The sequence below is a fragment of the Corvus cornix genome, chromosome 3, assembly GCF_000738735.6.
Source record: "Corvus cornix cornix isolate S_Up_H32 chromosome 3, ASM73873v5, whole genome shotgun sequence".
Lineage (NCBI taxonomy): Eukaryota > Metazoa > Chordata > Aves > Passeriformes > Corvidae > Corvus > Corvus cornix.
In genome coordinates this window covers 12,918,067-12,944,564 of record NC_047056.1, presented here as the reverse complement: position 1 = coordinate 12,944,564, position 26,498 = coordinate 12,918,067, and the positions used below count along the sequence as shown (strand labels likewise).

The 26,498-nt window shown below is 38.2% G+C and overlaps 1 protein-coding gene across 1 annotated transcript in view; it reads left to right on the top strand.

The window, feature by feature from the left end:
• ENAH (ENAH actin regulator) overlaps positions 1 to 26,498 on the top strand; it is a 90,650-nt gene that overhangs the window by 27,458 nt on the left and 36,694 nt on the right. Inside the window, 2 exon segments of the mRNA XM_039568840.1 lie at positions 17,306 to 17,471; positions 18,888 to 19,065. Coding sequence (XP_039424774.1) covers positions 17,306 to 17,471; positions 18,888 to 19,065 — 344 coding nt within the window.

Genomic DNA, 26,498 nt, shown 5'->3' with positions numbered 1-26,498 from the left:
AAGGTTATAAAGTGGTAAATCTTACATTCCACAGGTAACTGGGAATCTTAGTTTTTATGAGCATGGTTTTCATAGTTGGAGGTAGATTTGCCTCTCAACAGGAAGTCCCTGCTCTTGGCAGTAACTATACTGTTTGGATTGTTTCGGCCAAGCCATTGTTAATATCATTAGATCTTGCCGAGTGAGTGCTGCTTACTTAATGGAGGCAAAGAAATTGTTTTATACATGTGTATTTCGTACAAATCTTCTTTTTTCTTTAATTTGTATGAAGGTGTTCCCTATGGCCTTACACTGCTCTATAAAAGACGTGTGTTTTTTCATGAGGCTGTTCCATGAACTGAATGTCTTTACCTGATACAACAGTAGCTTCAGGTGGCTCAGGGTGCTGCTTCACCCCTTTGAAGGCTTTTCTAATTGTTTCTTTAGCTGTTGAGGTGAAGGAAACACAGGGTGCTCATGGTGGGTCCCACAGTGTGCTGTGTTTTGTGAGGAATTGTGAATAGTATTTGGTCCGTTCCCAGACTTTTCAATTTGCTTTGACTGCTCCCTTATAAAATGTTGGCTACTTTTCTGACCATTGTTAGGCAGGAAGAGGTAAGACTGCATGCTGGTGCTTGTTACTGTATTTTTTCATTGGAATATTTTCATCAAAATAACTGTACTTTTGTGTTGGTTTTGGGTTATTTTTTTCAGAAGTCTTGCTCCTGTGGACATCTGTGTGTGTCCACTTAATTTAGCAGATATTAGCTGTTAAAAAACACTGCCTGATGTCCCAGCTGGTAGAGGGAGATGTGTTGCCATAGCTGGGTTTAAATAACCTCTGTCCTGCTTTGAGTGCAAATGCTGCTGTAGGTCTGACCCAGTACCATAAGGAAAACAGCTACTGACATCCAAACTACTGCTTTTAACAAGGCCTGGATTTGATTAGACTGCCTAGGTTGCTGGCAGCCTTAGATGCCTGGAATAAAAGTTTCTAAACCAAACCAGAACTTTGGCTAATTCAGAGCATTGTGCTGGTGGGGTAGCTAACCAGTTTGCTGGGGCTTCTTTTCTCCTTTGGCCTGGAACAGCCTTTCTGCAGCTTTCTGCTGTGCTCACTCATTGCTGCAGTCCTCCCTGCTTGGTTTTGTTTCCCGTGAGTCCATTTGTCTCAGTTTTTGTAAAAAGCCCCGAAGCGCTTCTGAAGCAACTTGCATGAGGATGCAGAAGAACTCTTACATGGGTAGCATGTGCTTCTAATGGTTTATGGTTACATTATCCTCGCTGGCATGCTGGTAGATGGATTCAGAAGTAGTGTGCAGTCTGACAAAATATGATTAGTCTGCACTTACTGGTACACGTAGTGTCTGGGAAACCCTGATGTAAGTCTTGAAAGGCTTTATCTCAACAGTCTTGCTTGATAGCCTTTGGGAGCTTTTTTCCAAAACAAATGACTCACAGCCCTTAGGTACTTCATAGGGGCAGTAAATGCTGTTCTTTGTACATGGGAGGAGGGAGAACGAGCAGTTTGCCTTTTTGCTTTTAAAGATAAACTCTATAAACAAAACAACCCCCACAACTAACATGCTGATGTAGAGGAGGAAAAAGGTCACAACAGAAGAAAGTTGAAAGTATATAATTTTCTGCAGTCTGTAATAAGGTTGTTAGTGTTTTCTGGAACATTACCTGTTCGTTTTATGCACGGAGATGTGTAAACTAAGTTCTGTTGACTTTGTGTCACATTACATTAACCAAATTTTATCCTTACATTTCATCACCTTCTTTTTCAGAAATGACTTTGGACAATTGAGTATGCAGAAATGGAAACTGGATTAGACTATATCAGGGACCAGCTAACTGAACTGTGGTTTTAGCATATGACCACATATGGCATAAAGCTGTTAATAAAACTACCCTTTTCTCTCTGTCTCCCTGCAAAATACCTATTTAGGGTTGGTAGTGCAGTCTGTTTGCTTACCTCAAGTTAGCAGCTGATCAGGTAATGTATTCCAGAATATGAATGCATAGCTAGTCTGAAAAGGCTGTATGGTGTTAATCCCCTTGTCTTGTGTATCACTTGCTTAAAAGAGGGCTTTTGTGAGGCAGGTAACAACTGAAGAGAACTAAATCTTGTTAAGTGTGTAGCTGGTGTTATCAAATTGCGTGCTACAGCACAGAAGTATTCTTGAGTTAAGAAACAAAAAGATGCCCATCAACACACCAGAAAAACCCAAACCAACCAAACAAAACCAAAAAAACCCCACCCAAGCTGCCTCAAAACTCCTTGTTTGCAAGCAGACCTGAAGGCCCTGGTTAGAGAGTAGGATTCCCAAAGCTTCTGTGAAGAGGGAAGATGCAGAAAAGTCCCTGTGTGGTTTAAAGATTAAACCTCCGAGTGTAACTGTTAAAAGGGTGTTGTGACACTGGAGAAACCCAGCCTAGTAGTAAGGGCTGTAAATAGCAGTCAAATGTTCTCTGACATGAAGCTTGAGGTATCTTAGCACTGAAATGACTGTGAGAGACAGTAACATCATCAAATGCTGGTTAAAATAAGGCAAGATTGCCTGGAAAAGGTGGTTTCTAAAATGAAGCTGGAGCTGGAGGGGGAAGATAATAACAATGGCTGGAGTGTTGATCTAGAGCAGTGAAAGCCACGTTCCATTTGGAGCCCGGCAACAGCCATCTTGTACAATGAGAGAGGCCCCTGGGATGCCAGCTGGATTGTGCTGCCTTTATGCGTTAAAATAGCGTTTTCCGATAATTACTGCTGGATTAGCTGAACTAGTGAAAATCCCTGCGCAGATAAAGCTTTCTGGCACTTGCAGCCAGCACAAACCTAAACAATGGATATGCTGATAAGGAGTCTTAATTTTCTAGTGTGAGCAGAATTGTTCTTCAGCTCACCTTTGCGTTATAGTTACTCCTCTAAATAATTTATTAGCGCAAATCATCAACGAATGTAAACTTTACTTTTAAATACTCTTATCCCTGCTGGAGTTTGCAAGTCTTTTTTTCGTTTGGAAAGTATAGTGGTTAGTGTTGGCCTCTACCTTTTTATTTCTTTGATGTATTTTTAATATTTAAAACCACAGAATAAAAGCCTTAACTGGCTAGAGCTGCTGTTCTGTTTGGGCTGTTTGTATTCCTACTTTCTAGATTGGATTTCTAATTTCAGTTTAATGAGAACTACTTCCTTATATGTAATGATTCACTGAATAAACTTGGGGAAGAAAAGATAAGCAGTAAAATTAAGTACAAAGTAGTAGTATTTTCAGTTTAAATACTGGGCTCTCAGTGTGAGATAAGGTGTCGTGACTTATGCTCCTTGAAAAGGGGGAAATAGAATAGCTGACATCCAATTCTAACTAATATTAGAAGAAAGTGCCTAAATATATCTTCCAGTTTTGATAGTAATGTAATAAATGCACTCTTGCTAGATAAGGGTTTTTTTGGACCTTATTGCTATTTTGAAAACTTTATTTTCCTGTTTTTCTAGTAAAGGAAGGCAGCAACTACTTTTGTCCTTGCCCTAAAGGAAAAAAAATATTTTTATCAGAACTTTAAAGGACTTCCCGACCTGGTAATACCATTGGGTATAAAGGATTGCACAGTGGAATTTTTTTAATATAATGCATTATGTGTACAATATAACATAGGAAAATACAAAAATCTGTAGAGTTTTTTCTTCTGAGTGATGTTTTAATCAGATTTTGGCTGTTCCAGAGTCAAGTCTTGTGCCCAAGTACAGATACAAATTCACATGCAGAGTTTTGGATTTGTTGAATAATTATTTGTATTTGTTCATGCAGATAGGCTTGAAAGTGTGATTTGTCATGTCTGGGAAAGTTTAAAATAGAGGACTCTTGGGAAATACAATTTACTATCACCAGTAGATGTGATGCAATTTGTTCTAAAACTTTGGGGTAGAGGTAGGTGGTAATTTAATGGAACAGAACATGGATATGTTCCTGTTACTGTAGATCCTAGTGTTTAACAGATTAACAAATTGTCCTGTTTTCAGCTAGGACACACATTTAAGATTAAAGTAAATGTGAAAGAGAGGTGCCTTTCAAGTCTTAAAATTGAAGTTTTGTCTCTAAACATGAGCATTTGCAAAGCAAGGAGAACAACTGGAGAGACAGCTGAATCGCTTAGGAATTGGGAGCAGGAAAGCAAGGCAAATGCAGTTTCTCACTGTTTAACTTGGTAACTGTTTTTCTGGTGTGAAGGCAGATCTCAGTGACAACATTTGAGAAGCTAACAAGCAAAGCATCCTAAAATGGGGGAAACAAAGTATTGCAGTCTTAAGCAATAATTACGTTGCCAAGAAGTTTGAAATACTAGAAGAGCTGCTCTCTAGAAGAAAAACCAGTGTGTAATTCATGATAAAGATGCTGATCTTTCTATAAATCTATAGTAACTTTTATGACCTTGCATAATAATTTATTCATTTCTTCTATGTGGGTGTTGTCTGCTCTGGAGTGAGACTGCTATTTCTTCTTTTCACTGTGTAACCATTTTGGTAGAATTTTGATGATAGACCTATTTCAGGAAGGTGAGATTTGTTGAGAAATAGTTTTAGTTTTTACTCATTGACATGACAATGCAAATGTCCATTTGTGCTGGCTGCTCTGCATGGGTAAAACCCCTCCAAACAAGTGTTTCAAGCACACATCTGCGTTGATACACTTCTGTTCAAGGGCTGTGTGCTTACTGCCACTGCACTCTAGCTGCTTAATTTTTATTGCAAGAGATACTTGAAATAGCTGACATTGTGGGAAAATCAAACAGCTTCTACTCAGTGTTTCATGGTGCATCCAGATCATCCAATTTTCTAGGACAGAATGTTAGATGTAATGAATGCACAAATGTTAATGTTAATTATTAACTAGATTGAATTAGTTACTGCAGTCGTCTATTGGTGTTCAAACTTAAAAGTGGGTCACTGAGTCTCAAAATACTTTTGCAATGAATTTTAGCATTGATTTTCGTATTTCTCCTTGTGCTGTTCTTTTCCTGCTAGTCTGGAGAGGAAGAGTAGAGCACTTCAAGCCTTTTGCTTGTAGCCTCATTAGTGTACAGTTAACCCGTCCCTTCTTTTAGAATTACACATTAGCACATACATGACAGGACAGATGCCTCTGAATCCCTTTGCCAGCTCCAGAAAAAGGATTTCACTTATAAATAAATATATAAATAGTGGTAGAATTTTTAGATCATACGACCTTTACCACATTGTTATTATCAAAGTCATTAACTGATGAAGTCAACCTTCATACTTTGGGAAATGCAAAATTTTTTACTGTTAGTTGTTAAAGAGCACTGTATGAAGGATATTCAGAGGAAAAACTGATCACAGGTTTGAATGATTATAGGTTAATTTAAGCTGCATTTAAATAGAAGAATGTATGCAATTGAGATTATACCTCAGGGACTAGATTTTAATGACAAGCCTTAATACCTTGAGGGAAGTGTATTAGTAAGAATTGCTGGGAGAAGTGAGGAATTTGTGGGGTTGTTGTATGAGTTGGAATCAGGAATTTCTTCAAGTTAGAGATTAAAATCTTGACTGACTTGCAGTCAGACTTGGAAGAAGAGCTGCTGAAGTAGCTGTGTGAGTAGCCACTTCAGGAAGGATATTACTAATATGTAGGGTATAGGAGGAGTGGAAAAATAGTAGTTTAGAAAGTGATATTGAGAGATAAAATGATGTGGGAAAGAAATCAGAGTTATTCAAAGTGAGACTGACTTAGCCTTGCCAAAAAGTAATTTGGATCAAAGAAGAGAGGAGTGCAAGAAAAATGTGCTATTCAGTGAGTAAATGCAGTACTTTGGCATGAAAATTGAATTCATATTTCAATATAGGTGATAACTTTGACTGCATTCAGTGGCAAATGTAAATAACCCATAATTGATGTGAAAGCAGAATGCTTCCAGATTGTGTCAACTTGATGATGATAACCTCTCCTTGATTTGTGAAATTTCTGTGTGGAAACCTGTGCTCAAAGAGGAGACTAGAGCTCTACTGTAGAGAGGCATTTAAGTGGAAATTTAGTATTCCTTTGTTTTACACATTATCATAAATGTCTCTACTGAATGCACAACATGAGGATGCTCATTAGATTTTCCTGTACAAGGAAGCAGTTGTAACTGGGGTAATTTTTACACATCAGTGTTTGCTCACTACACCGTTACAGGTCTTGGGTTGCTGAAGAATTCATTTGTTTAGAGCTGCTTGAATAAGGCCCAGAACTTTGCCTTACCCTGGTGCCCTTGGAAATGAGGACAAGATCGTCAAGAGCTGTGTTTATATTTGAAGTGTTTTGTAGTACAGACTTGTTAAGAGATGTCAAAAATTCATGAATCAATCTTACGTGTTTTGTTGGGAGGAGAATATGAAAGAAATAAGGCTTATTGCTTATTATTTAATATTTAGACATTTATTTGGTAGTACACATCAGTGATATAAATATTATGTGGTTTATTTAAACCTCTTGCTTTTAGGCTTTGAATATTTGAACTACCAGCAGTGTTTAAGATCCTCATTTAAAGGCTACAGAAGGAGAGGCTGCTTGAAACTTCAAGTGTGAAATGCATGTTGCTATTTTTGGGAAGAGCATTCCAATAAAATGAGGTGCTAAGGGAGAAATTGTCATAAATAAGGCACTTATATATCTGCAATTCAGTGGGGTGTTCGCAAAGAATTTTATTTCTTCTAGAGTCATACACTGTCTTAGTCAAGGTGGGAGTTCTTGGGGTTTATCTGCTCCTGTCACCTTGGCTGGGTTGCTTAAAGCCTTGTCCAGATGAATTTTGAAGTCTCCAAGAATGGAGATTCCACAGCTCCTCTGGTCAGCCTCTGACAGTATTTAACTGATTTCTTGGTGCAACTTTTCCTTGCCTGGTTAAAATCTCCTTTTCTGCAATTTTTGATTCTCTCTCACCTTTCTGTAGTGCACTTCTGAGAAGATTGTGACTCTTATTCGCTGTAATTCCCTGCTGAGTAGTTGAGAAGTGGCCATTATGTTCCTGCCTTAGCTGGAGACTGAACAAGCACGGCTGTGAATCCACTCCTGGTGCATCTTTTCCTCTAGCCTCATTAATGGTTTTCTCTTGTATTTGCTCCAATTTGTCTAAGTCTTTCCTTCCACTGGAGAGCCCAACACTGGGCACAATGTGCCAGATGCAGTCTGAATAGAGGGGAGTAATCACTTTCTACATCACTGAGGTTGTTTTGTCCTAGGTGCAAGTTTTAGCCCTTGCCTCCACATTTCTTGAGGTTGCTGTTACCTGATTTCTCCAGCCTGCTGAGAAACCTCTCAACAGTAGCTCTACTGTCCAGCATACCAGCCTATCCCAATTTACAGAAATGCATCCACAGACTTGCTGGAGTTGCATTACATCCCATTTTCCCGGTTGTCAACAAGTGCATTGAACAGCATCGCAGCTGGTATTGACCCCCCTAAGAAAGGCCCCAGTCATAGCTTACCAGTAGATGTCAAGCTGCTCCCTACAACCCTTTGAGCCTCTGGCTCCCCAAACCGTGGTTCTTGTTCTGCTGGAGGACGGTCGTGGCATTTGTCGTTTTCAGGAACTTGTCTTGATCACCCTGTAAAGCTGTTAGAGGGGCCACACAATGTCACCACGGTACCTTCACCTGTGCTGGCTGCCTGCTGTTCAGTGGACTCTCTGTATCCAGTTCATCAAACTGGAGCCACTAACTTTATTTCCTTCTAATGCAATACTCAGGCAGACCTGGAAAGTCTGAGAACAAAACTTGCTTCTGAGACCAAGGCAATTACATGTAGCCTTTTCTTGTACTTTGCTGCTCACATTTTCATGATTAATCCATAAAACCATAAAAGGCTTGGGTTGGAAGGGATCACCCAGTTCTAACCCCTGTGTCATGGGCAGGGACACTTTCCACTAGACCAGGTTGCTCAGAGCCCCGTCCAACCTGGCCTAGTTCTCATTCATGTCAATGTCAACCTGGTGTTTAAAAATAAGTGTTAAATTAACAAAATAGGGTGCTGGGTTTTGGTTTTTTTTCTTAGGTGAAATTCAGCTTTAGAAAGACTATTCCTTCCTGTAATGAATCTTTCTTGTATGAATTGCATATTCATGTGTTAACACCGAGGCTAGAATGTGTCACTCGAAGATTAGCCACCTTCCCTTTGCACAGCTCTCTACATCAGAGGTTGCCCTTGTATTAAATAGGTATTGTAAAAACGCTGCTCTCTTGCTGTTCCAAGAGGAGCTGGGCATTGGTTATCTGAAAGTAAAATGAGTTACATGATCTGCGGTGCTGGTAATGTAATGACGGATTCTGTTGCAGCCTGTTTGGGAACTCGGATTGCCTGCGGAATCTGGGCTCTGAAAACTGTGATTTGTACCATGTGTCGAAAGCTTAGGAAATAAAGTAAGAAGGTCACTTTTTGTTAAAATATGTATAGAACATAGGAAATGTATGTATGTTAAGTGGTTTTTCACAGAAAGTCATCAGCTGTCAGTCTAGTTGCTGAAGATGTTGTTTTTCATGCCTGCTTAAAAAGGCTTTCCACAGTATGTTGGGCTCAGATTCATGGAATCATAGCAAAGAAAGCAACAAGCCCTCAAAAAATAGGCTATTTGTAGGAAAGAAGTAATGTGTCTGGCTGGCTTTTGGCCCTGGCCTTTTATGACCTTCAGGTTAAAAGATTTGAACTTTTCAATCTGTCATGATAGTTCCTATTTGGTAAAGATACTGATTTTGTGGTTGATAGCTTTGTTCAATTACAGGGTACCCTGGTGCTTACAGATTGGGGTTTTTTTCAGAGTTTTTTTACCATTAGCTTTGACAACAGAGACACAAACCAAGGAATTGATTTTTGATAAAAATCTGTCTTGAGCTAGGTGAAAGATCATGGTAGGAGTCTTCTGCTCCTGTTTTACTGTTGAGTAAAATCACTACCCAGACAGAATTAGCCTTTACTGTGGCAAAACCTTTGGCTGGTGATGCCGCTGTATTGAATCTGCTTTGAGGAAATGGAATCTGTTTCAATTACTGCATAGATCCTGCACAGCCTTTTAGTGTAAGCAAAGTAGTAAATGCCCTGAAGAAATATGTTTGAAGAATCAGTGGAAAAATGGATTTGATTATAACAATGTAATATTTTCAGGAAAAAAATCAGGATAAATTACTGAAGGTGCCATGTCTAAGAGAACACCCCTGTGTAAGAGGATAAAAGAAAACAAGAATATGGATGAGTGCACGGAGCAAGCATAAACTAAATTATCTTATTTCATGGTTCTGTGGAGTCTAAATGTAGGACTTTATTTTACCAATATAAAAATAATGGCTACAAATATTTCCCCTGTCAGTGTAAATGTCTTATAATGAAATCGTTGGCCTCTGTATAGTTCTGATTTTTTTTCAAAATGTTTGTTGGAAACATTTATTGAAAAAAAAAAATCTTCATGATTCTCTGTGGGATGAAAATATCTAGAAAATAGTGGAAGAAAGTGGGAAAATGTTGCTCTTGTCACTTGCAGATTGTTTCATTGAAAATCTTACCTCCAAGGTAAAATAATGAAGCCTTCTAATAAAGTTTTTCCATGAAGTTATCACTAGCTTTGCGTACAAAGCAAAGACCAAATCTGTGTATAAAATTCTACCATATCCACATTCTTCCCTGTCTCAAGCTTGGAATTTTAAATAAACCTAGTCACTTTTTTTGACAGTAAATTTTGGACAAACTGATGCTTCAAAGTAAGTTCTTCACCGAGATGTAAAAACCTCGTGTTTTATTTTAAGCCTCCAAAGTATTGTCTGTACCAAAGCTGTGCCTGCTTTTTGGACATGTATAGAATTCCGTAGATCCAAATTTGTTATAAGGAAAGCCTTGAACCTGCAATGCAAGCCATGAAAAATTGTTTCTCTTAACAGACACAAAAATAGATAAATATCTGGGTAGTACAATAACACAAACAAGTATTTGTACAAATACATATTAAGGCTAGCAGATAACCTATGGAAAATTAAGTCATGAGCATGAAGTCTTGAGTTTGATCGTGGTGTTTTTGGATAATAGTTTTGAGCATCTCTGGTTTCCTAGAATGGAGTGTGTACTATGGATGATGAAAATTCAGAATTCTATACTTTTTAAGGGACCAAATGGTTGTTCCTTCTGTCTGCTGAAGTAATTGCTTAAGAACACCCCTAACTTTGTGTGTTAAAGGATTTTAGTTTCTATATCTCTTAAAAAACTGGTATTTGGTTTTGGGTAATTACACAGTCTATTTAAATTGAGAGTTGAGAAGTGAAGTACCTTAATATCATCTTCGGTTTGTTATGAAAGTTGGACTTCACAGAGTATTTATGAATTTAAGGGTAGATAAAATTAGTCACATATGTCTAATATATTTTATTAATACTGTATTACATTATTGCATATTAGATAGTTAACCACTGTTAATACAACTAGTTTCATGCTATTCAAAATCCATGTTTTTCAGTCTGCTTTTCTTAATTCCTGTTAATGCTTTCAGTTTTTTTAAGGTTTGTCTTTGTAGTGTCAGTGTTTGTTGGTTTGACTTGTCATATTCTCTTAGATATTCCTGATTTCCTTTGAGAGAATAGGTGAATTTCTTATGTGAATCAGCATATGACAAGCCTAGAGACAATATTGAATTGCCAACACAAAAATTACTTTGTCCGTTGCCTGAAATATGGCACGTGAAACATTCGGGTAGAGAAAATTTCTTTGGGTTTGAAATTGGTAATTCTGTGTGAGAAGTAGGCTTTCATTTGACATCAACCTGCTGTTCTAAATAATATTTCTCTTTCTGCCTGCATGTCCTGCAATTTCTTTCAGCTGTTTGATATTCACCTGCTGCTGTGAAACAAGCTACAAATGCAAAATCATCAAGGAACAGATTTATAGCATCAGGAGAAATTTATGAGAATTTTCTGGCTCTGAGAGCAGACTTCTCCTAAATTAATGTTAAATGCTTTTATGCACAAGATGAAAAGCAATTTTCTTTCAGTGGAAGGTGCTCATTGAGCAGAGAAAGTTTGTCCTCAGCAAACTGTGTACCAACTAAAACTCTGGAGTGTTGCAGAATCCTGTGCCAAAAGCAAAGCACCTTTCCTTTGCCAACTATTAATCCCAGTGGTTCAGTTCCCCCTGCTTCTCAGCAGTCCTAGTTTTATTTCTCGTTGGGACTTTCCCTTGCAGGATTTTCTGCTGGTTTCTGATGTTGCAGCTAATCTGTATTCTGAGTAGTTCATGAGGAGAAAAAGTGGGAGAGATGAATGAATCTCTCGGTTATCAGAGACGGAAAAGTGGGAGAGATGAATGAATCTCTCAGTTATCAATCAAAAGTTTTCTAGGCACAGGCAAGTACAGGAGAGCTGTAAGTGAAGCAATCTGGGATTTCTCCCTCTGCATTCACCCTACTTTTTAACAGCCACTCTTGTTTGAGTTGTATCTGCTGGAAGGAATCAACAAGGACTCTTGTGCTGTGGGGGGTTGTAGTGTCTGAAGAAGAATCCACATGGAAACAGGTCAGATGAAACAGCTGGTCCTAACTGAGTCTTATGTTAAAACCTAAATAGCAATTAAATTCTGTACTGGCTGAAGTGTTGGAGTGGGCAAGCTGCATCATTTGAAGTTGGGTGCAAGTAGCACAGCGTAGTTCCTTCTGCTGTACCAAGCATGTGATGTTCCCTTGCCAGCACCATGTGCCACTGGCTTTTAGTAATGCAGGGAAAGTTGAGATTCTTACTTCTTGGCTGAGGATGAGTTAGAGAAACTTAACTTACTGAACTCCTAATGGTTTATATTTTTCCATGATGTCCTGTTGATGGTGTAGATGTCTTGCTGGCAGGAGGAGGTGATAATTGTTATACTCAGTCTCCTCTGAGATGTCCTTCTGGCTGAAGTGCTAAAGTTCAAGAAAGGAATAAAATTAAAGCAGCTGATTATGAGTTAAAACAGAAAGTAACTCAAAGTTCTTCCCCTCTCCTCACTCACATCACCCCTGTCAACAAATTCAAGCCCATTCCCCTACTCCCAAAAATAAATACTGAGCTATGTAATTGAGTTCAGTCTGGAGCATATTTGAGGGCATAGGAAACATTCCTGTGTAACTTCAAGATGCTGAAAAGTAGCTTAACTGTTAAGCCAGATGAGCAACTTAGAATACATGGCAACTTTGTCTACAGTGTCTGTTTTAGTTAATAGAAAGTAGTGATACAGTATATGTAGAATTTTGTGTTGGTTTTGGGTGGTTGGTTTTAATTTTTTAATAGCAAAACAGAGAACACACGTTTTCACTGTGATGTGCCAGTTGGGGTTCAGGAGTAAGCAGGGAAAACTACCTTCCAAAACACCACCACTAAGATATAGACCTTTATATCTGAACGAGCATTTAGCTGCTTTTCGAAAATGTGTATTTTTAAGATGTTAGAATTGGAAATGTTTAGTGTTTCTTTCTAGCTTTGTGCCACATGGTTTGAAAATCCTAAACAGGCGTTTGATGAATCAGTGTCTCTTTCCATTCCTTCTGCCCCACAAAGACTGCACATTTTAAGAACATGTTGTTATGTCTCTGTAAATTGAGACCATAGCAGGGAAAAAAAAAAAACAAACCCTGAATCACCAGAAGCAGTGGTAATGGGATATAACTTTTTAAAACCCTCATTGTTACATTACTAACAAAAATACTAAATGTTGAGAATCAGAACAATCACAGCTTTTCCTTGCTTTTGTTAGTATATTTAAATGATCTTTTCTGTGGCTGCAATTGTGCTGTTTTTCATATGAGTTTGATCCTTGAAGTATGTTTATCTTTTTTAGTTCTTGAGAGAGGAAAACCAAGCATCAACTTCTTGTGGAGAGGGAAAAAAAAATAAGGCTTAGGTCAGCAGACTGGATTGGTGTCACTGTGCATTGAGCTTAAGAACTTGGGATGTGAAAGAATGAACACATTCCATCTGGGCGAAAGAATGATGTCTGCTAGGGTTCAGTTTGCTATGGTTTTTGAGCTTTTTTGTATGATCTCATCACTGGAGGAGGAAAGTATATTCTCCCATAAGAATAATCTTATGATTCATTACTACTGTGGTTTTTTGTGTGAGCCTTTTGAGTGCCAGACCTCCCCCCACTCTTCCACCCCAAATAAAAACCAGCCACCCTGTCTTTGGCTTTATATGGTATTGCTGTAGGTGGACTTACCCAGAATAATGGCTGGCTTTAACAATCAGAGCCTTACATCTTTGTCTGGAGAAGAACTCCTCCTAACATATATTTATCCAGCTATTTGTCAAGCTTTACATTTTGGGAAGAGAGCTTGTACACTTTGTCTCCTAAGGTTTGGTAAGCACTTTTTTGCATGAGTGTTCCCTTGAATGAATTTTCTGTTTTCTGCAAATAATTTCATGGACTTAGTTTAGTGAGTTTACTTGGGAACATATGATTTCTCAGTTTTCCTTAGTTAATATTTCACTCTAGTTCCCCAATCCACTTCCCTAATAATTTAGCAATCAGTTCTTGGAGCAGCTGTGCATTTTGGCACTAGCACGTGAAGCTGGAGATGCTCAATCTCCCACATCCCCTAATCAACTCACATATTGAAAAGGTACAGGCTAATCCAAGTCTAATGGTTTCTGGAACCATTACACCCCACCAGGAAGAGGAAAATTTGCAGATAGGCAAGTAAACCCAGTAGGATGCTTTTGAAGGCCTAATGGCATGGCAAAGAGATGAAGACCCTTTTTTTTTTTTTTTTACTCTTGCAATATGACTGTAAATAGTTTATTTGCCACCAGTGTAAAGTAATCTGTCTGTAAAAATCTGCATTTGTGATCAGACCAAAGTGTCTCTGGCGTAGTGAATGAAGGAAGCCATCCTAGCACAGGTCATGTAAGGGACACACGTGTTACAGCAAACCCTGGGGACTGTGAAGAGCTCATGTATAAAAACTGAGATGGGTGAAGACCTGTTTCCTAACAGAATTACAGCAGGGAGGTGTCATAAGTGTGAAAAGCAAGAAATACAATAAATGATACCATTCTGATTCACTTGGCTCTTGTTCCTTTGCACTGAAGTTTAAGTTCATAGATATTTGTAGAATACAAGAGACTGGTTCAGGTCCTAGTAACAGTCTGTATGCTAAAGTCAGAATTTTCCTAGATAAAGGTGGCTCTTTGAAAAAAACCTAAATGTTATTTTTTATTAGTCATGAGCTAACGGTGTGGATTTTTGATTTGGTGTAACCCTCTGAAGTTAATGGAGTTCCAGTATGCATTTTATTTTTAGGGGGTTTTTGATACATAAATACTTGCTGGTGTCTAATTATAATATACAATATACTGTGTTCAGATGCTAAACTACCAAAGGGCCACTGAAGAGCAGAACTAAAGATTCTTTTCATTAAAGCTCATGCCTCCATGCTTTTCTTCAAAAGGAAGTGTAATCACTTCAGAGAACTTACTACTAAGAGTAAATGAATAAATCTCCCTTTCACCTACTAATGTGCCATTATTGAACCCTGGAAAAAGGCTAGCATCCTGTACTGGTTTAATTTGTTTCTGATAGGGATAGCTCCATTTTTCCATCTTACTCTTGCAGTCTGATAAACAAAGTGATGGTGGTGGGAACTGTTGGCTGGAGGGGAGTATGTCACCTTCAAATTGATACCTGGATATGAAAATTACACACCTGGAACACCGAAATTTTAGTTACAGGATTTGTATGAAATGAAGGCAAAAGGTTTATTGTATAGTGATTGAAAAGATCAGCTGGAAATTGTTTGTCATTTTTAAAAGTTTGTAAATCATCTCATTTTTATATGGCTAAGAATCATTCCCTGTTATGATAATTGTGTTATTTTAAATGGAGCATGAAGTACTTGAGATCTAGACTTGGTTAATACTTCCAGTTATACGACATAGCCTGAGAAGTGGAACTAAAAATAGTTTAGCAGTTGTTAAAGAAAAGCTAGAAATTCGACTCAAGGTCATCTTATTTGCACTTGTGAAGTGTGCCACTTGAATACCGAATAGTTCTGAAATGAATAGGTTTTTCTTCTTATTTTTTTCTCTTTTCTTTTTTGGTATGTTAAATAAAATAGTGTAAAAAGTTTTATAAACTTAAGCTGAATAAGAGCACCTGAAATGTGATGGTTTGTCCTATTACTTAAGTCTTCTGGTCACATTACTTAGTCACTCTCTCTGGTTCTACCTTTGTTGTAGTTGGAACGTATTACCTTAGAATCATAGTCTCAATTTTTAGTAGAACCTTTTTTTTTAATCTGTCTGGCACATGACTGAGTAGAAGTTGTTTTTTGGCAAGAACTCTGCAAACCACGTGGCTCTGCTTCCAAATCAGTATCTAGGTCCTGCCACCTATGGTTTATCCTGCCTGTGATTGATCCAAATTGAAATATAGCAAAAATGTATTATGGGTTCAGAAGTTTTCCAAGTTTACTGTCAGGCACTTTAGAAAAACCACTACTGTTTGTCATGTACTTTGTGAACAGTACAGAATGTTTCTAGGTTTGAACGTTAAGATGTGTGCCAAAATATCTAAAAATAAAGAAATCAAGTAGGTTCTTGCACTGCCCTCTTCTCAAGTGAGGGAACCATATTTCACTGTGGCATATATTTAATGGGACTGTGAAATGCCTAAAGGTTGTACCAGAATTTATTTTCTTTGCATTTAATCTTTCTTCCTGGATCAGATGTGGTCCTTCCAGTCTTAAATTGTAAACTATGCTTAGAAAAGAAGCACTTCAGTTATGTATATTATGATTTTAATATCCCTAAATTGAGCTACAAGAAGAGTGGTCTAATTAGAGGTTGTAATCCCATTCTGATCTAGTTGTTGAATAGGTGAGGGGATTAGAACACGTGCATTTTTAAAATTAAGAACCTATTTCCTCATTTGATCATGAATCTCTCATGCATGAGAGACATGATCTCAGTATTCTCTCTTGTCTGTGAGCCTTGAAAAGTGTCCCAGTGTTGCACTTTTCTAATTGTTAGAGAGCCATGGGAAGTGTGATAGAAATTGATTCTGTTTTCTCAAAAATGTCGATATTGAAAGTTAACAAAACAGTTGGATGCACTGCAGAATTTTCATGTGTTGGGAGATGTAAATAAGATACTGGGAAATTCAGCACGGTCTTTGGAAAAGAAACCAAACCCCCCCCCCCCCCCCCCCCCTTCCCAACCAACCATCCAATAAAAACCACAAAAAATCCCAAGACAGATGGGTGGGGGAGGCATCCTTTCCCTCTTTCATAAAATATGAAGAAATACTCCTTTACTTTCCTATGAAGAATGCATGTCTCTTCAGCCTTCTCAGTTTTCCAAATGGCAGGCCACATTCCTTGCAAGCCAGGCATCATGTGCTTTCTATAATGTTGGATGTGCTGGAGTGGTATGTTCAGAGAATCTGACTTACTGATAAGAAATCATTCCTTTCTATTTTTATTTCCTGTCTGCATCTGGACATTTCCCTCAAAGACAACCTGCATGGTATCACCCTTTCTTCTCCTAATAAATAGTCTGTTTCTGGTATGTTCTGGTTTCATGTGTTTCTTACTTGATGACATTCATGATATTCTCCTTTTTAACTTCAGGCTGTACCTCAGCTTCCAGATGACTGGCATAATCAGGATTAGCTACTGATGGCAGTCTCTTGATGAAATTGCACTTTTTGGTAATCAGTAGAACCTTTTTTCAGGGAGAAAATCTTACACCTGGGTGTCAACTGTTGTAAAATGTGTCAAAACCAAAATGCGTTTCATTTATGAGCTGGTGAAATTTTTGTGCTGGACTTTATCCTGTGTGTGTTTGTTTTCTTCCCTATATGTTAAAAGGTACAAGGGTCTTCCAATTCTCATCTCTTGTAGAAGTAATTTCCACTGGGAAGTGTAGACTGTATGAAGCTAGTGCAGCTCCAGATTCTTGGCTCTTTGGTCTTTGCAGAAAGCTTTGTATATGGTTGTGGCATTTAATTAAAATTCATGGCTGGTGGTGAGGAGAAAGGAAGGGAAAAAAAACATGCAAGGGGGAAAAGTGCAAAAATAAAAAATGAATACCTTCTTGATCTCTTTTATTAGTTCTTAGGCCTGTCTGTCTGGACCACAGCTTGTCAGAATGAACACATGTAAGCAAAATGTCAAAGTGCTGATGGTTTTGTATTCAGAAAGGTGGAGGTTTCAGCAAGTTGCAAGGAGTATGGCTTTAACATTATGAGTTAAAAAAAAGAAGTTAACCAGAAAGATGATGCTTTGCCATAAGTAATTTTATTTTCTCCTCCACTTTGTGTATTAACAGTGAACAGAGTATCTGCCAAGCACGAGCTGCTGTAATGGTCTACGATGATGCCAATAAGAAATGGGTACCAGCTGGTGGATCAACTGGATTCAGCAGAGTTCATATATATCATCACACAGGCAACAACACATTCAGAGTAGTGGGCAGGAAGATTCAGGATCATCAGGTAAGGAAATCTTTGAAAATTTGGAATATTAAGAAATAAGTCTGCAGCAAAATTATGGGACCAAAAATTAATAAATCAGATTTTTTTTAGCTGAAGTAGCAAAACTGTTTTATTGCTTTTTCCCTGTGAACTAAGCACTTTGCGTACCACCAAGGCAATAGTCCTTTTGCCATTCCTTCCTACAGAAATCTATTTATAAAGGTTAGTGGTGTACACAGAAGTCATCTGGTTCTTTTAAAGCAAAGTGGCAACCTAAAAGCTTTTCTCCCTCACTCTGTGCTGTGAGCTGCAGTCTGTGTAGACACCAGCAGTTCTTTTAGCTCTTCCTATCTCATGAAAACTTGGATGCATGATGTCTCATTTCCCGAGATCAATTTGTTCAAAAAAACCTTTTGATATTTGTTAATGCTGATCATCACCACTTTTAAGAGAGTGAGAAGAGGGAGTAACAGGGATTACATCTTAATTTCCTTGATGAAGTTACTGGATCATGATTAAATGACAAATTAGCACTCTGGAAATGCTCTCCTATTTGATACTTGGGATGGGGTTAAAAACCTAATCTTTTGTTTGAGGAAAGCTTCTTATATTTGTTTCTCTTCCTCCCATCATTTCATAGAATTCTTTTGGTCTGTTCTTGCTCGTTTATCACACACCTGAAGCCTAGACTGATAATCTCCTATGTGATTTGTTATTAAACACTTATTCCAAGTAGTAAATGGTCTCTATGCATTCATCTGAGAGCAAATGTGGGGTTTTTTTCTCCCATTATTCAGCAGAAACAGGTGAGAGGATATAGTTATCCAAGTGCAATGGGATCCTCTTAGTGGATGGCTAGTAGTAAATGGTTGCCCTAATACCTCGAATTTATCATCTTTTGTGTGAGCCATAACAATCTTGCAAAACGATACCCTGTGGTCCATGGTACGAATCCAATAAACTGCTGCTGAGAGCCCTGCAAGCCAAGGGGTGCAGCAGCCACAGGGAGAAGGTGATAACTTGGTTAAAAAAGAAATCTAACAAATACTCTGTGAAGTTCATGGGAAAACGAGTTTCTGAATTTCAGATGCATATTCACATCAAGTAGTCTGCTGCTGGAAGTCAGAGCTGTTGATGTTACTACATTGCTGTTGGAAACATCGCTGCATCTTTTGAAGTGAGAACACTTAAGCTACAAAAGTTGATACAAAATATCTCATTAGTCTCCTTGTGTATTCCCATCACTGATTACAGACAGCATTGGAATTAAAATTGAAATGGTTATGTGCTTTCAGCATTGTGTTTTACAGATTATGGGTCGTGAATTAACCCGTGTGGCTGAGGAATAAAATCTGCACAAAGCTGAAACTTCTGATGGAACAGCAGCCATTTTAAACCTAAGTTTGTTTGTTTGTTTGTTTGTTTTAATGATTTTAGGTGGTTATAAATTGTGCCATTCCAAAAGGGCTGAAGTACAATCAGGCTACACAGACCTTCCACCAGTGGCGTGATGCTAGGCAGGTGTATGGTCTGAATTTTGGCAGCAAAGAAGATGCCAATGTCTTCGCAAGTGCCATGATGCATGCCTTAGAAGTATTAAATTCACAGGAAGCTGGTAAGAGTCTCTTCACTATTTTTTCCCCTAAGATTGTTCAAATACAGAAAAATTCGAGTGTTTATGCTTAGAAGTCAGTAAGTCTTGTTTCTAATCATAATTAAGCCTCTAGGTGTTTTAATTATTTGGGTGTTTTGTCTAACTAATTACTGCTTCTTAACTGTGATTCTCAACTCCACTGACGTCCCTGTAAATGCAACTCCTAGCACGTAAATCAATTTTCGTGTTTCTCTATTAGATATAGAAACTGCTGGCTTTGCCTTTTTTTTAAGGAAGCAAAACAGCAAGACCTGCCCAAGAAGCAGGTACCTTGTAACAAGGATACTTTCCAGGTTTCCTAGAGACATTCAGGTTCTTATTGTGTGTTGGGTATTTTCTCTTCTCATTGATTACTGGTTTATTATAAAAATGTGAAGGTTTTTTCCTCCAAACTTTGGAGTTCAGGTAATCTTCTCTGGCAGTTCTTACCATACAGAGTTTTCTAGCTCAGAGACCTTCAGTCCAGGGTTAACATTCAGATGAGCACATACAGTTTAGACACCAGGTCTATCATTTCATTTGTTTGAAGACCAGGGTGACATAGGCTTTAAAGCACTGGTGGAAAAATTTGTGGCTTTCAGTCTTCAGCTGGTATCTGTAAAATATTCTAGGTAGGCTCTACAGCAAATTGATCAGTGTAACACTGTGACACACACAGAGGGAGTTTTTCTTTTAAAAGACTAAGAGTCTTTTGTGTTCTTGTAACCAAATAGAATTCTTTTGTCCTCATTAAACTTTAAAGATTGCCCGTGTAACAAGAGACAGTACTTGTGTGCCAGTTTTCTTTCTCTTGTGCAGAAAAGAGGCTGTAGATAACTATACTAGGGCTGTCTCGACTGCAGCAAAAAAGGTGGTTTTATCAAGTTGGTTTTTATCCTGGTAATTGTTTCAAGACTTTACCTTTTGCAACTAAGCTGTCTAGACTGTGGATGATACATTCTGCAGTGCTTACACTGTTATGTGACATAGGAGGCCAAAATATAAATGGTAGCTAGAGTTAGAAGGTTTCTTTTTGCCTGCTAAAATAACCCAGTTGTGATTCCCAGTCTCCTACCTCTCACTTGGGTGTTTTCTCTTCGAAGTCCCTCAGTTCTGCTTTCCCTAAGGGTTACTCAGTTGTAAACTTTTCATGCATCTGACTGTTCATCACCTGTCTCCCACCCAACATTTGGGAACATGTGAAGTGTTGATTTGTACTCCCCCTTGATGAAAAGGCCTTATTGATGGTAATTACACCAGGTTTGAGGGGTTTCTTTCCCATTACCTGTACTTGAAGAATTTGTTACATGTTTCAGTTACATATCTTCCTAATTCGGTTGAACTCCTCATAACACTAAACCTGAGCTGCTAGAGAGGCTGAAATGACATAGGCAGGCATGGCATTGCTCATGTTTTAGTTAGACTGTGTGTCCTTTTTTCATTTTGTGGATTGCAATTTGTCTAATGACTCATTCTCTTGCTGCTTTATGCAAAGTATTTGTGGGCTGCTACACTGTTATATAGTTCAGTAGTAGAAATTTTATTGAATTGAGATGCCACTTCAGTTTGTAAAAACTTGGATAAAACTAAAATCGTTCTATAACTGTAGTGTCACAGCCTGCTTGCTGACTACAGTGCTGTTGTCTTCTGGTTTGTTCTCAACGATTTTGAGATGGACAGGAATTAAGCTGTGTAACTGTTTGAAAGTGACTGGGTGTAACCTTTAAGTTTCCTGAATTACAGGATAGTCGCTTTGTTTCTCCTTCTTGTGTTTTGATTTGGTAGCAGCAGGCACAAGTCAAAATGCATTAATTAGCTGCATCACAAGCTAGTGGGTGAGCACAGGAGATAATTGTTCTTCCCTGGTTCCCATCAGCCAAGGACTGTGGTGGTTTAAGATTAGCTGTCACTTACCTATGTCACAGACAAATAGGTGCTCTAGCTTCCATCAGGATGAAATAAAACCAAAGCTTAACATTAGCAGCATTGTTTTAACAGATGAGCAGTTTTGCACTGCTGCTTTTTAAAAAAATTCCTAATAAGGCACACAGAATTACTCTCTCAGCCTCATATCACTTCCAGACAATGTTTAAAGATAAATGTTCATAACTCTTCTGTGTTAGAGTACTGTCAACAAGTGTTCCTAAGTTTTCCATCTGGGAAGTTTGTCAGTGTATGATCTAGATATAGATCAGAAAAATTAAGTAATATCAGAGTAAGAAGTAAAAAGATCAAGTATCTTTCTGAACATGCTGCTTTGATAATGGAGATAGGTTGCTAAGTGGCTTACACTTTAGAAACTAAGTAGTTGTGCTCCTTGCTCAAAGTTCAGTGAATTTTGTTTCTCTGTAGTTGGTGTAATTTTCTAAAAGTGCAGCTAGAAATGAATCCTTGGTGTTAGGTTTCCCCCCCACCCCGAGCATCTCTGAAATAGATGAATATTTACTTAGACGGGTCACTGGCTCGGAGGCTCTAATATTAGCTCTTCATTTTCGGAGATGGATTGCAACTGCCTCCCTTTTATAAACAAATTACTCTTTTTGAAAAGGTGTTGGGAGGGCATGTGTCAGAAAATGATCTTATGCTGAAATGTGATGATCAATACATTATATATGCCTTGCTTTGTCTGTTTCAATGTATCTGCTAGGCTTTAAAAAATTTCTAACATGTGCAGCCCTAGTTGGTATTTTGATGATACTGCTTCAAAAATCTGTACTTGAAGATGACAATTTGTCTCTAATAGTTTAAAGAAATTGCTGTGTTTCCTAGTGTATCCAAAATGGCATATAGAACCTCCAACTCAAATAAAATAAAGAAATCCTACGTAGATAGCTTCCCTTTTATTCTAGAATTACATACAGTTAAAGTTATATTCTTGCAGTGTCCTTACTTTCTGCTGTGCTTTCTCATTTTGGCAATTTCTTTTATTAGCTTGCTTATTTTATGTCATATTTTATGCATAAAAGGAAAGCAGTTATAATGTTAGCTGAGCATACTATTCAGAAATTCATAAAGCTGTAGATGAATTTTAAATTTTATGCAAGGGTTCACAGAAATCTAAACGACTTCTGAGGGATATTAAAGATTAAGTTGTGTACATCCTTTTGGTTTGCAAGTCAGCTGTTGGGTATGGCTCTCTCGCTCTTTTTAAAATAAAATTAGATCATGGTCTCCTTCTCTTGCATATATTTGAAAAATGTCATTGATCTTTTGCTTGCAGTTGGCATCCTCAGCTGTTCTGCTGGCTGCTGGCAAAATCGGAGGTTGTTTAATTTAGGATCTCCCTCTAGTGGATCTGCCAGAGTCGAGGCACCGCTGAGCTCACAGGGATGGGCTTTTTGTCCTTCTGATGAGTTCAGAATGCAGAGTGGAAATCTCTGAAGTTAAGAGTAAAGGCTGTACTGCAAGTGGCAGCTTTCTGCTAAAAAAGCCAGTGCAGGTTTGTCTCAAAGGACTCGGAAGCGATGGCTGCCTTATCAGTGAAACTGTTGGAAGTACTCTTCAGGTGTAGGTTTTTTCCTCCCATTGATTTACAGGACAGATCAAATCCTAACACATCCTAACTTCTCCTGTGCTTGAACTCTGTTTGTTTAGATAAATGTCAAAGTGGTTTAGGTCCATTCTGGTTTGAATGATTGCATTAGCTAGCAGCTATTCAGCCGGACCTTATTTTCCTGCTGGCCAGTTGGGCAGATTGTAGGCAACCTGCAAATCCAGAAGAGAAGGACAACATAGGACTGCATTTTCTCCTGAAATTTTAAAGAATTAAACACTGCAGATTCCTGCCCCATACATACGCATGAAAAGTGAACCAAGTTTTTTTTCTGCCACTCTTATGGGAAAATTTTGGAAGACTTACTACTCATTACATTAAATAATTGTTCGATGTGGTCAAAAATGATACCTTCATCAAATGACAAGTGTGTGTCATCACGTTTAAGAGGTCAAATGAAGAGGATTTCTGGCTCTAAGGCTGTGTGCAATGTGTTCAGATATTCAGTAATTGGTCTTGTCTGGAGATGACGGCTCTCTACAAAGGTTTTGCATTGCATTACAAAGAAAATTTTCATATCTGCATTAAGTAGGGCTCATTGTTGCAATCAAAGTGGCTCTGGAATGAGAGAAAAGCTTCAATGAAGGGAAATTAGACGGCTGAGAATTCTCTGTGTGAGACAATGGATTATTTCTTTGAAGGAATAAGGTCACGTAAGGGAAGCTTGTGTTGAGAGGAACAAAGGAGTATCATACTCAGTTTTGCCGCAGAAAGCACCTTCTAGTTCAGCTGGGATCGGTGTTGCTTTGTGTGGCATCTGTCTTCAACCTCAGGAAAGCCTGGCTGAGAGAATCAGAAACTCAAGCGTGAGATTTATAGATGTGTAATTTCCATCTGAGGAGGTCCTCACAGCTGTTTGTTGCAGAAGATGAAAGCAGCAAAAGAACTGAAGGAAGGATGTCACAACAGTAAATAAGTCTATTTTAATTCTTTCTAATAGAATTACGTATGTGTAGGATTTGTGATGCTTTTTGTACTAATCTGTAGCAGTTATATATTGATTCTTGAAAAGATTTTGGAACGTTCTGGGTATAAAATCAGGGTCAGGAATGGCTTCAGTGAATCTGTTCTAGTATTGCCGTAGATCACAGTTTAATTCATAGGAAAATGGGGAGGAAGAAAAAGAAAGAGAGGTTTTTTTGTTTCCATAGTCTCATTATTTTGTCCATCTGACCTTTTTTGGGGGAGGGGGAAGTCTCTGTGGTTCAAGTTTTTTGAATTTCTCTTCGATTAGTAACACTAGAAGTTAGGTTGTCCAGTTATTAAATAAACAAATCTTTATTCACAGCTGTATATTGATGTACAGCCCTTTCTCTTCCAGCAGAGATAGGTAATTAAATCCTTGCTGGTAGAGGAATGCACTCAAATCATGGATTGAATAATTCAATATCTTTGGGAAATGCAAACTGAAACAAAAATTGGGGTTGCCTAATTGGAATGTATAGAGAGACTACAGAAGACTGGAGTGAGAAAAGTATATGTGGAGAGCTCGGAGGGGGGAGGGGGCAGATCTCAAATGCTTTTCTTTGTACTGTTTTGTCCATGTCATGCTAAAACTTGTTTTGGGAGAAGAAGAATTCTACAGCAGTGAAGTAATTATGCTGTACCTGTACTCTTAGCAAGCCTCTGGAACAGGCTGTCAGCACTCCCTGTCAGAACAGGAGTAACATGATGGTATTATTATTACCTGTGTTGTCAAAAGATGGATAAGATCTCTGGTCTTGCTAGCAAGATGTTTCCCTTCTTTTAAAATGTGGGATTGATTAAAGAAATTTTTTTAGGTTGTTACTGGGTGTTCATAATAGGTAATACTGATTAGGTAATCGTGATTTATATGCCAATATGTTGACCAACAGGAAGTTTTACCTGTTTATTGGACAGAGTACTTCCTCTTCATTGTAATTGCACATAAGATTATTGAAAGCATCACCAGTGTTAGTTGTGGTGTTTGGAAGTGAAGGGATGGTTGCTAAGTTTTCAGAGTTTTACGAACACCCATATGGTGTTTCTGATTTCTGGGGTTCTTCAGAATTAGTGGTATATCATGTGACAGCATTAAATTTTAGGTGAACAACCTGAAGAATTTAATTAAAATTTGGTAGCTAGTCTAAACTGCATGGCAGATATAAATAGAGGTACATTAATTTATGGATAAAGTTTTGTTTAATAAACATAGAGGAATGTCAGCATATTTTACTGTTGAGGGTTTATATTGTTGTCTTTAAAAATATTTTCAGTAGAAGTTTTAGGTAGATTAAATCTGCCTTTTGGGAGCAGGGTGTTTTCAGAAAAGTCTTGAAGATAGTTGTGAAATATAGCTTTGTTAGACTCATTTCTGTAGCACTATACACCAATAGTGACAGTCATCACCTATAACATTGTTATTTAAACAAATTTTGACAGAACTGGGGATGGGGGACAGTAATAAGTATCCCACAGTAGATGGTGGTGTTATATTTAACTTCACTGCTTGCTCCTTTAAGTTTGTGGTATTGTAGTTTCATTAAGCAACCGTAGTTCCCTGCTGGTGAAGCTTTGTCTCTGCGTCCCTGAGCATGGGATGGCAGAGGGAAACTGGAAGCTGCTGAGGTCCCCCAGCACACGGGTGCTGGGCCAAGCCTGGCTCCCAGGTTATCAGTGCCTGGTTTCCAAGGCATTGCTGGCACCGATAGGAAGTTCTGCTGGCATTCATAGGAGGCTTACCTCTACTTAAATTCAAGTGTATTTTAATGAATATTTTTGTTATTCCTGTTGCTTTTTATTACCTCGATCAAGTTAAAAGAGCTGGTGAAGTGGAAAGCGGTTACTTTCAAGTTTAGAGTGATGAGTGAATTAACTCAGCTGAAGGTGCTTATGGAGTGGTAACTGAGTGAGGAAGTAGGTGTTTGAAGGAAAGGGAAGCCTTGGCTGGAAGGTGATTCACCCAAATAGAAGTACTAGAGAGCATTTTGTCACTTGCTAATGCCCTAGTTTTTGGCCATCAGAGTCTTGCATATAAACCCATAACACACTTCCAGGGCTCAAGGAATGATGTGGTTTTGGTTCTGCTGAAGGCTGGTTAGCAAATCTCCCCAGACTTTGTTCTTTCATGGCTTAGAGCAGGACAAGCTCTGAATAGGAGCAGGAGCTGGAGAAGACACATGAAAGAGGGACACTTCACCATAATTGTTGTTCTTATTGCTTCCTGCACAGATCTCTGAAAAGCCTGCTTTCCATTCATTCAGAAAACCTTTAACCATTTAGTAAAACACTTTATTTTTTTAATAAGTTCTTATATACCCTAACAAATACATCTTTTTGGCTGTAGCTTTGAACTCTTGCCTGGGGTGTGGGCTTTGCTTAGTAGGAGTATTCAAACTGTCCTTAAAGAAAATATTTTCTAAAGATTATAGTTAGCCAGTTCACTTATGTTTATATCTTATACATGTATAAGTAAACTTGCTGTCCACTTCCAGTCTTTGAAAAGACTTCTAAAAGGCATGTCATACTTTGATTTGGGTATCAGACTGTATAATTGGAACATTGCTTAGTTTTGGCACCAACATACTGAGAAATGAAAGAGTGGAAATTCTTAGTTACTGAGTTGTTTATATAAACTTTCTCTAGGGAGAAAATGGAGATCTTCACCTCAAACTAAAATTCTTATGTGTGATAGTTGACCAGCTTTATTCAAAAATTACAGTTTGTCTTTTAATGCTGTACTCTGAAGGACTGTAATTGCAGGACTGAGATTTTCTGTGTGGTTTTGCCTTCTTGAATTAGGGCATGTGGGGTACTGAGGAAGATTTCACATGATCTGGCTGCCACTGGTCCCCCCCCCCACCCCATTTCATCCATCCTTGTATTACCAGCTCCCAAGAAA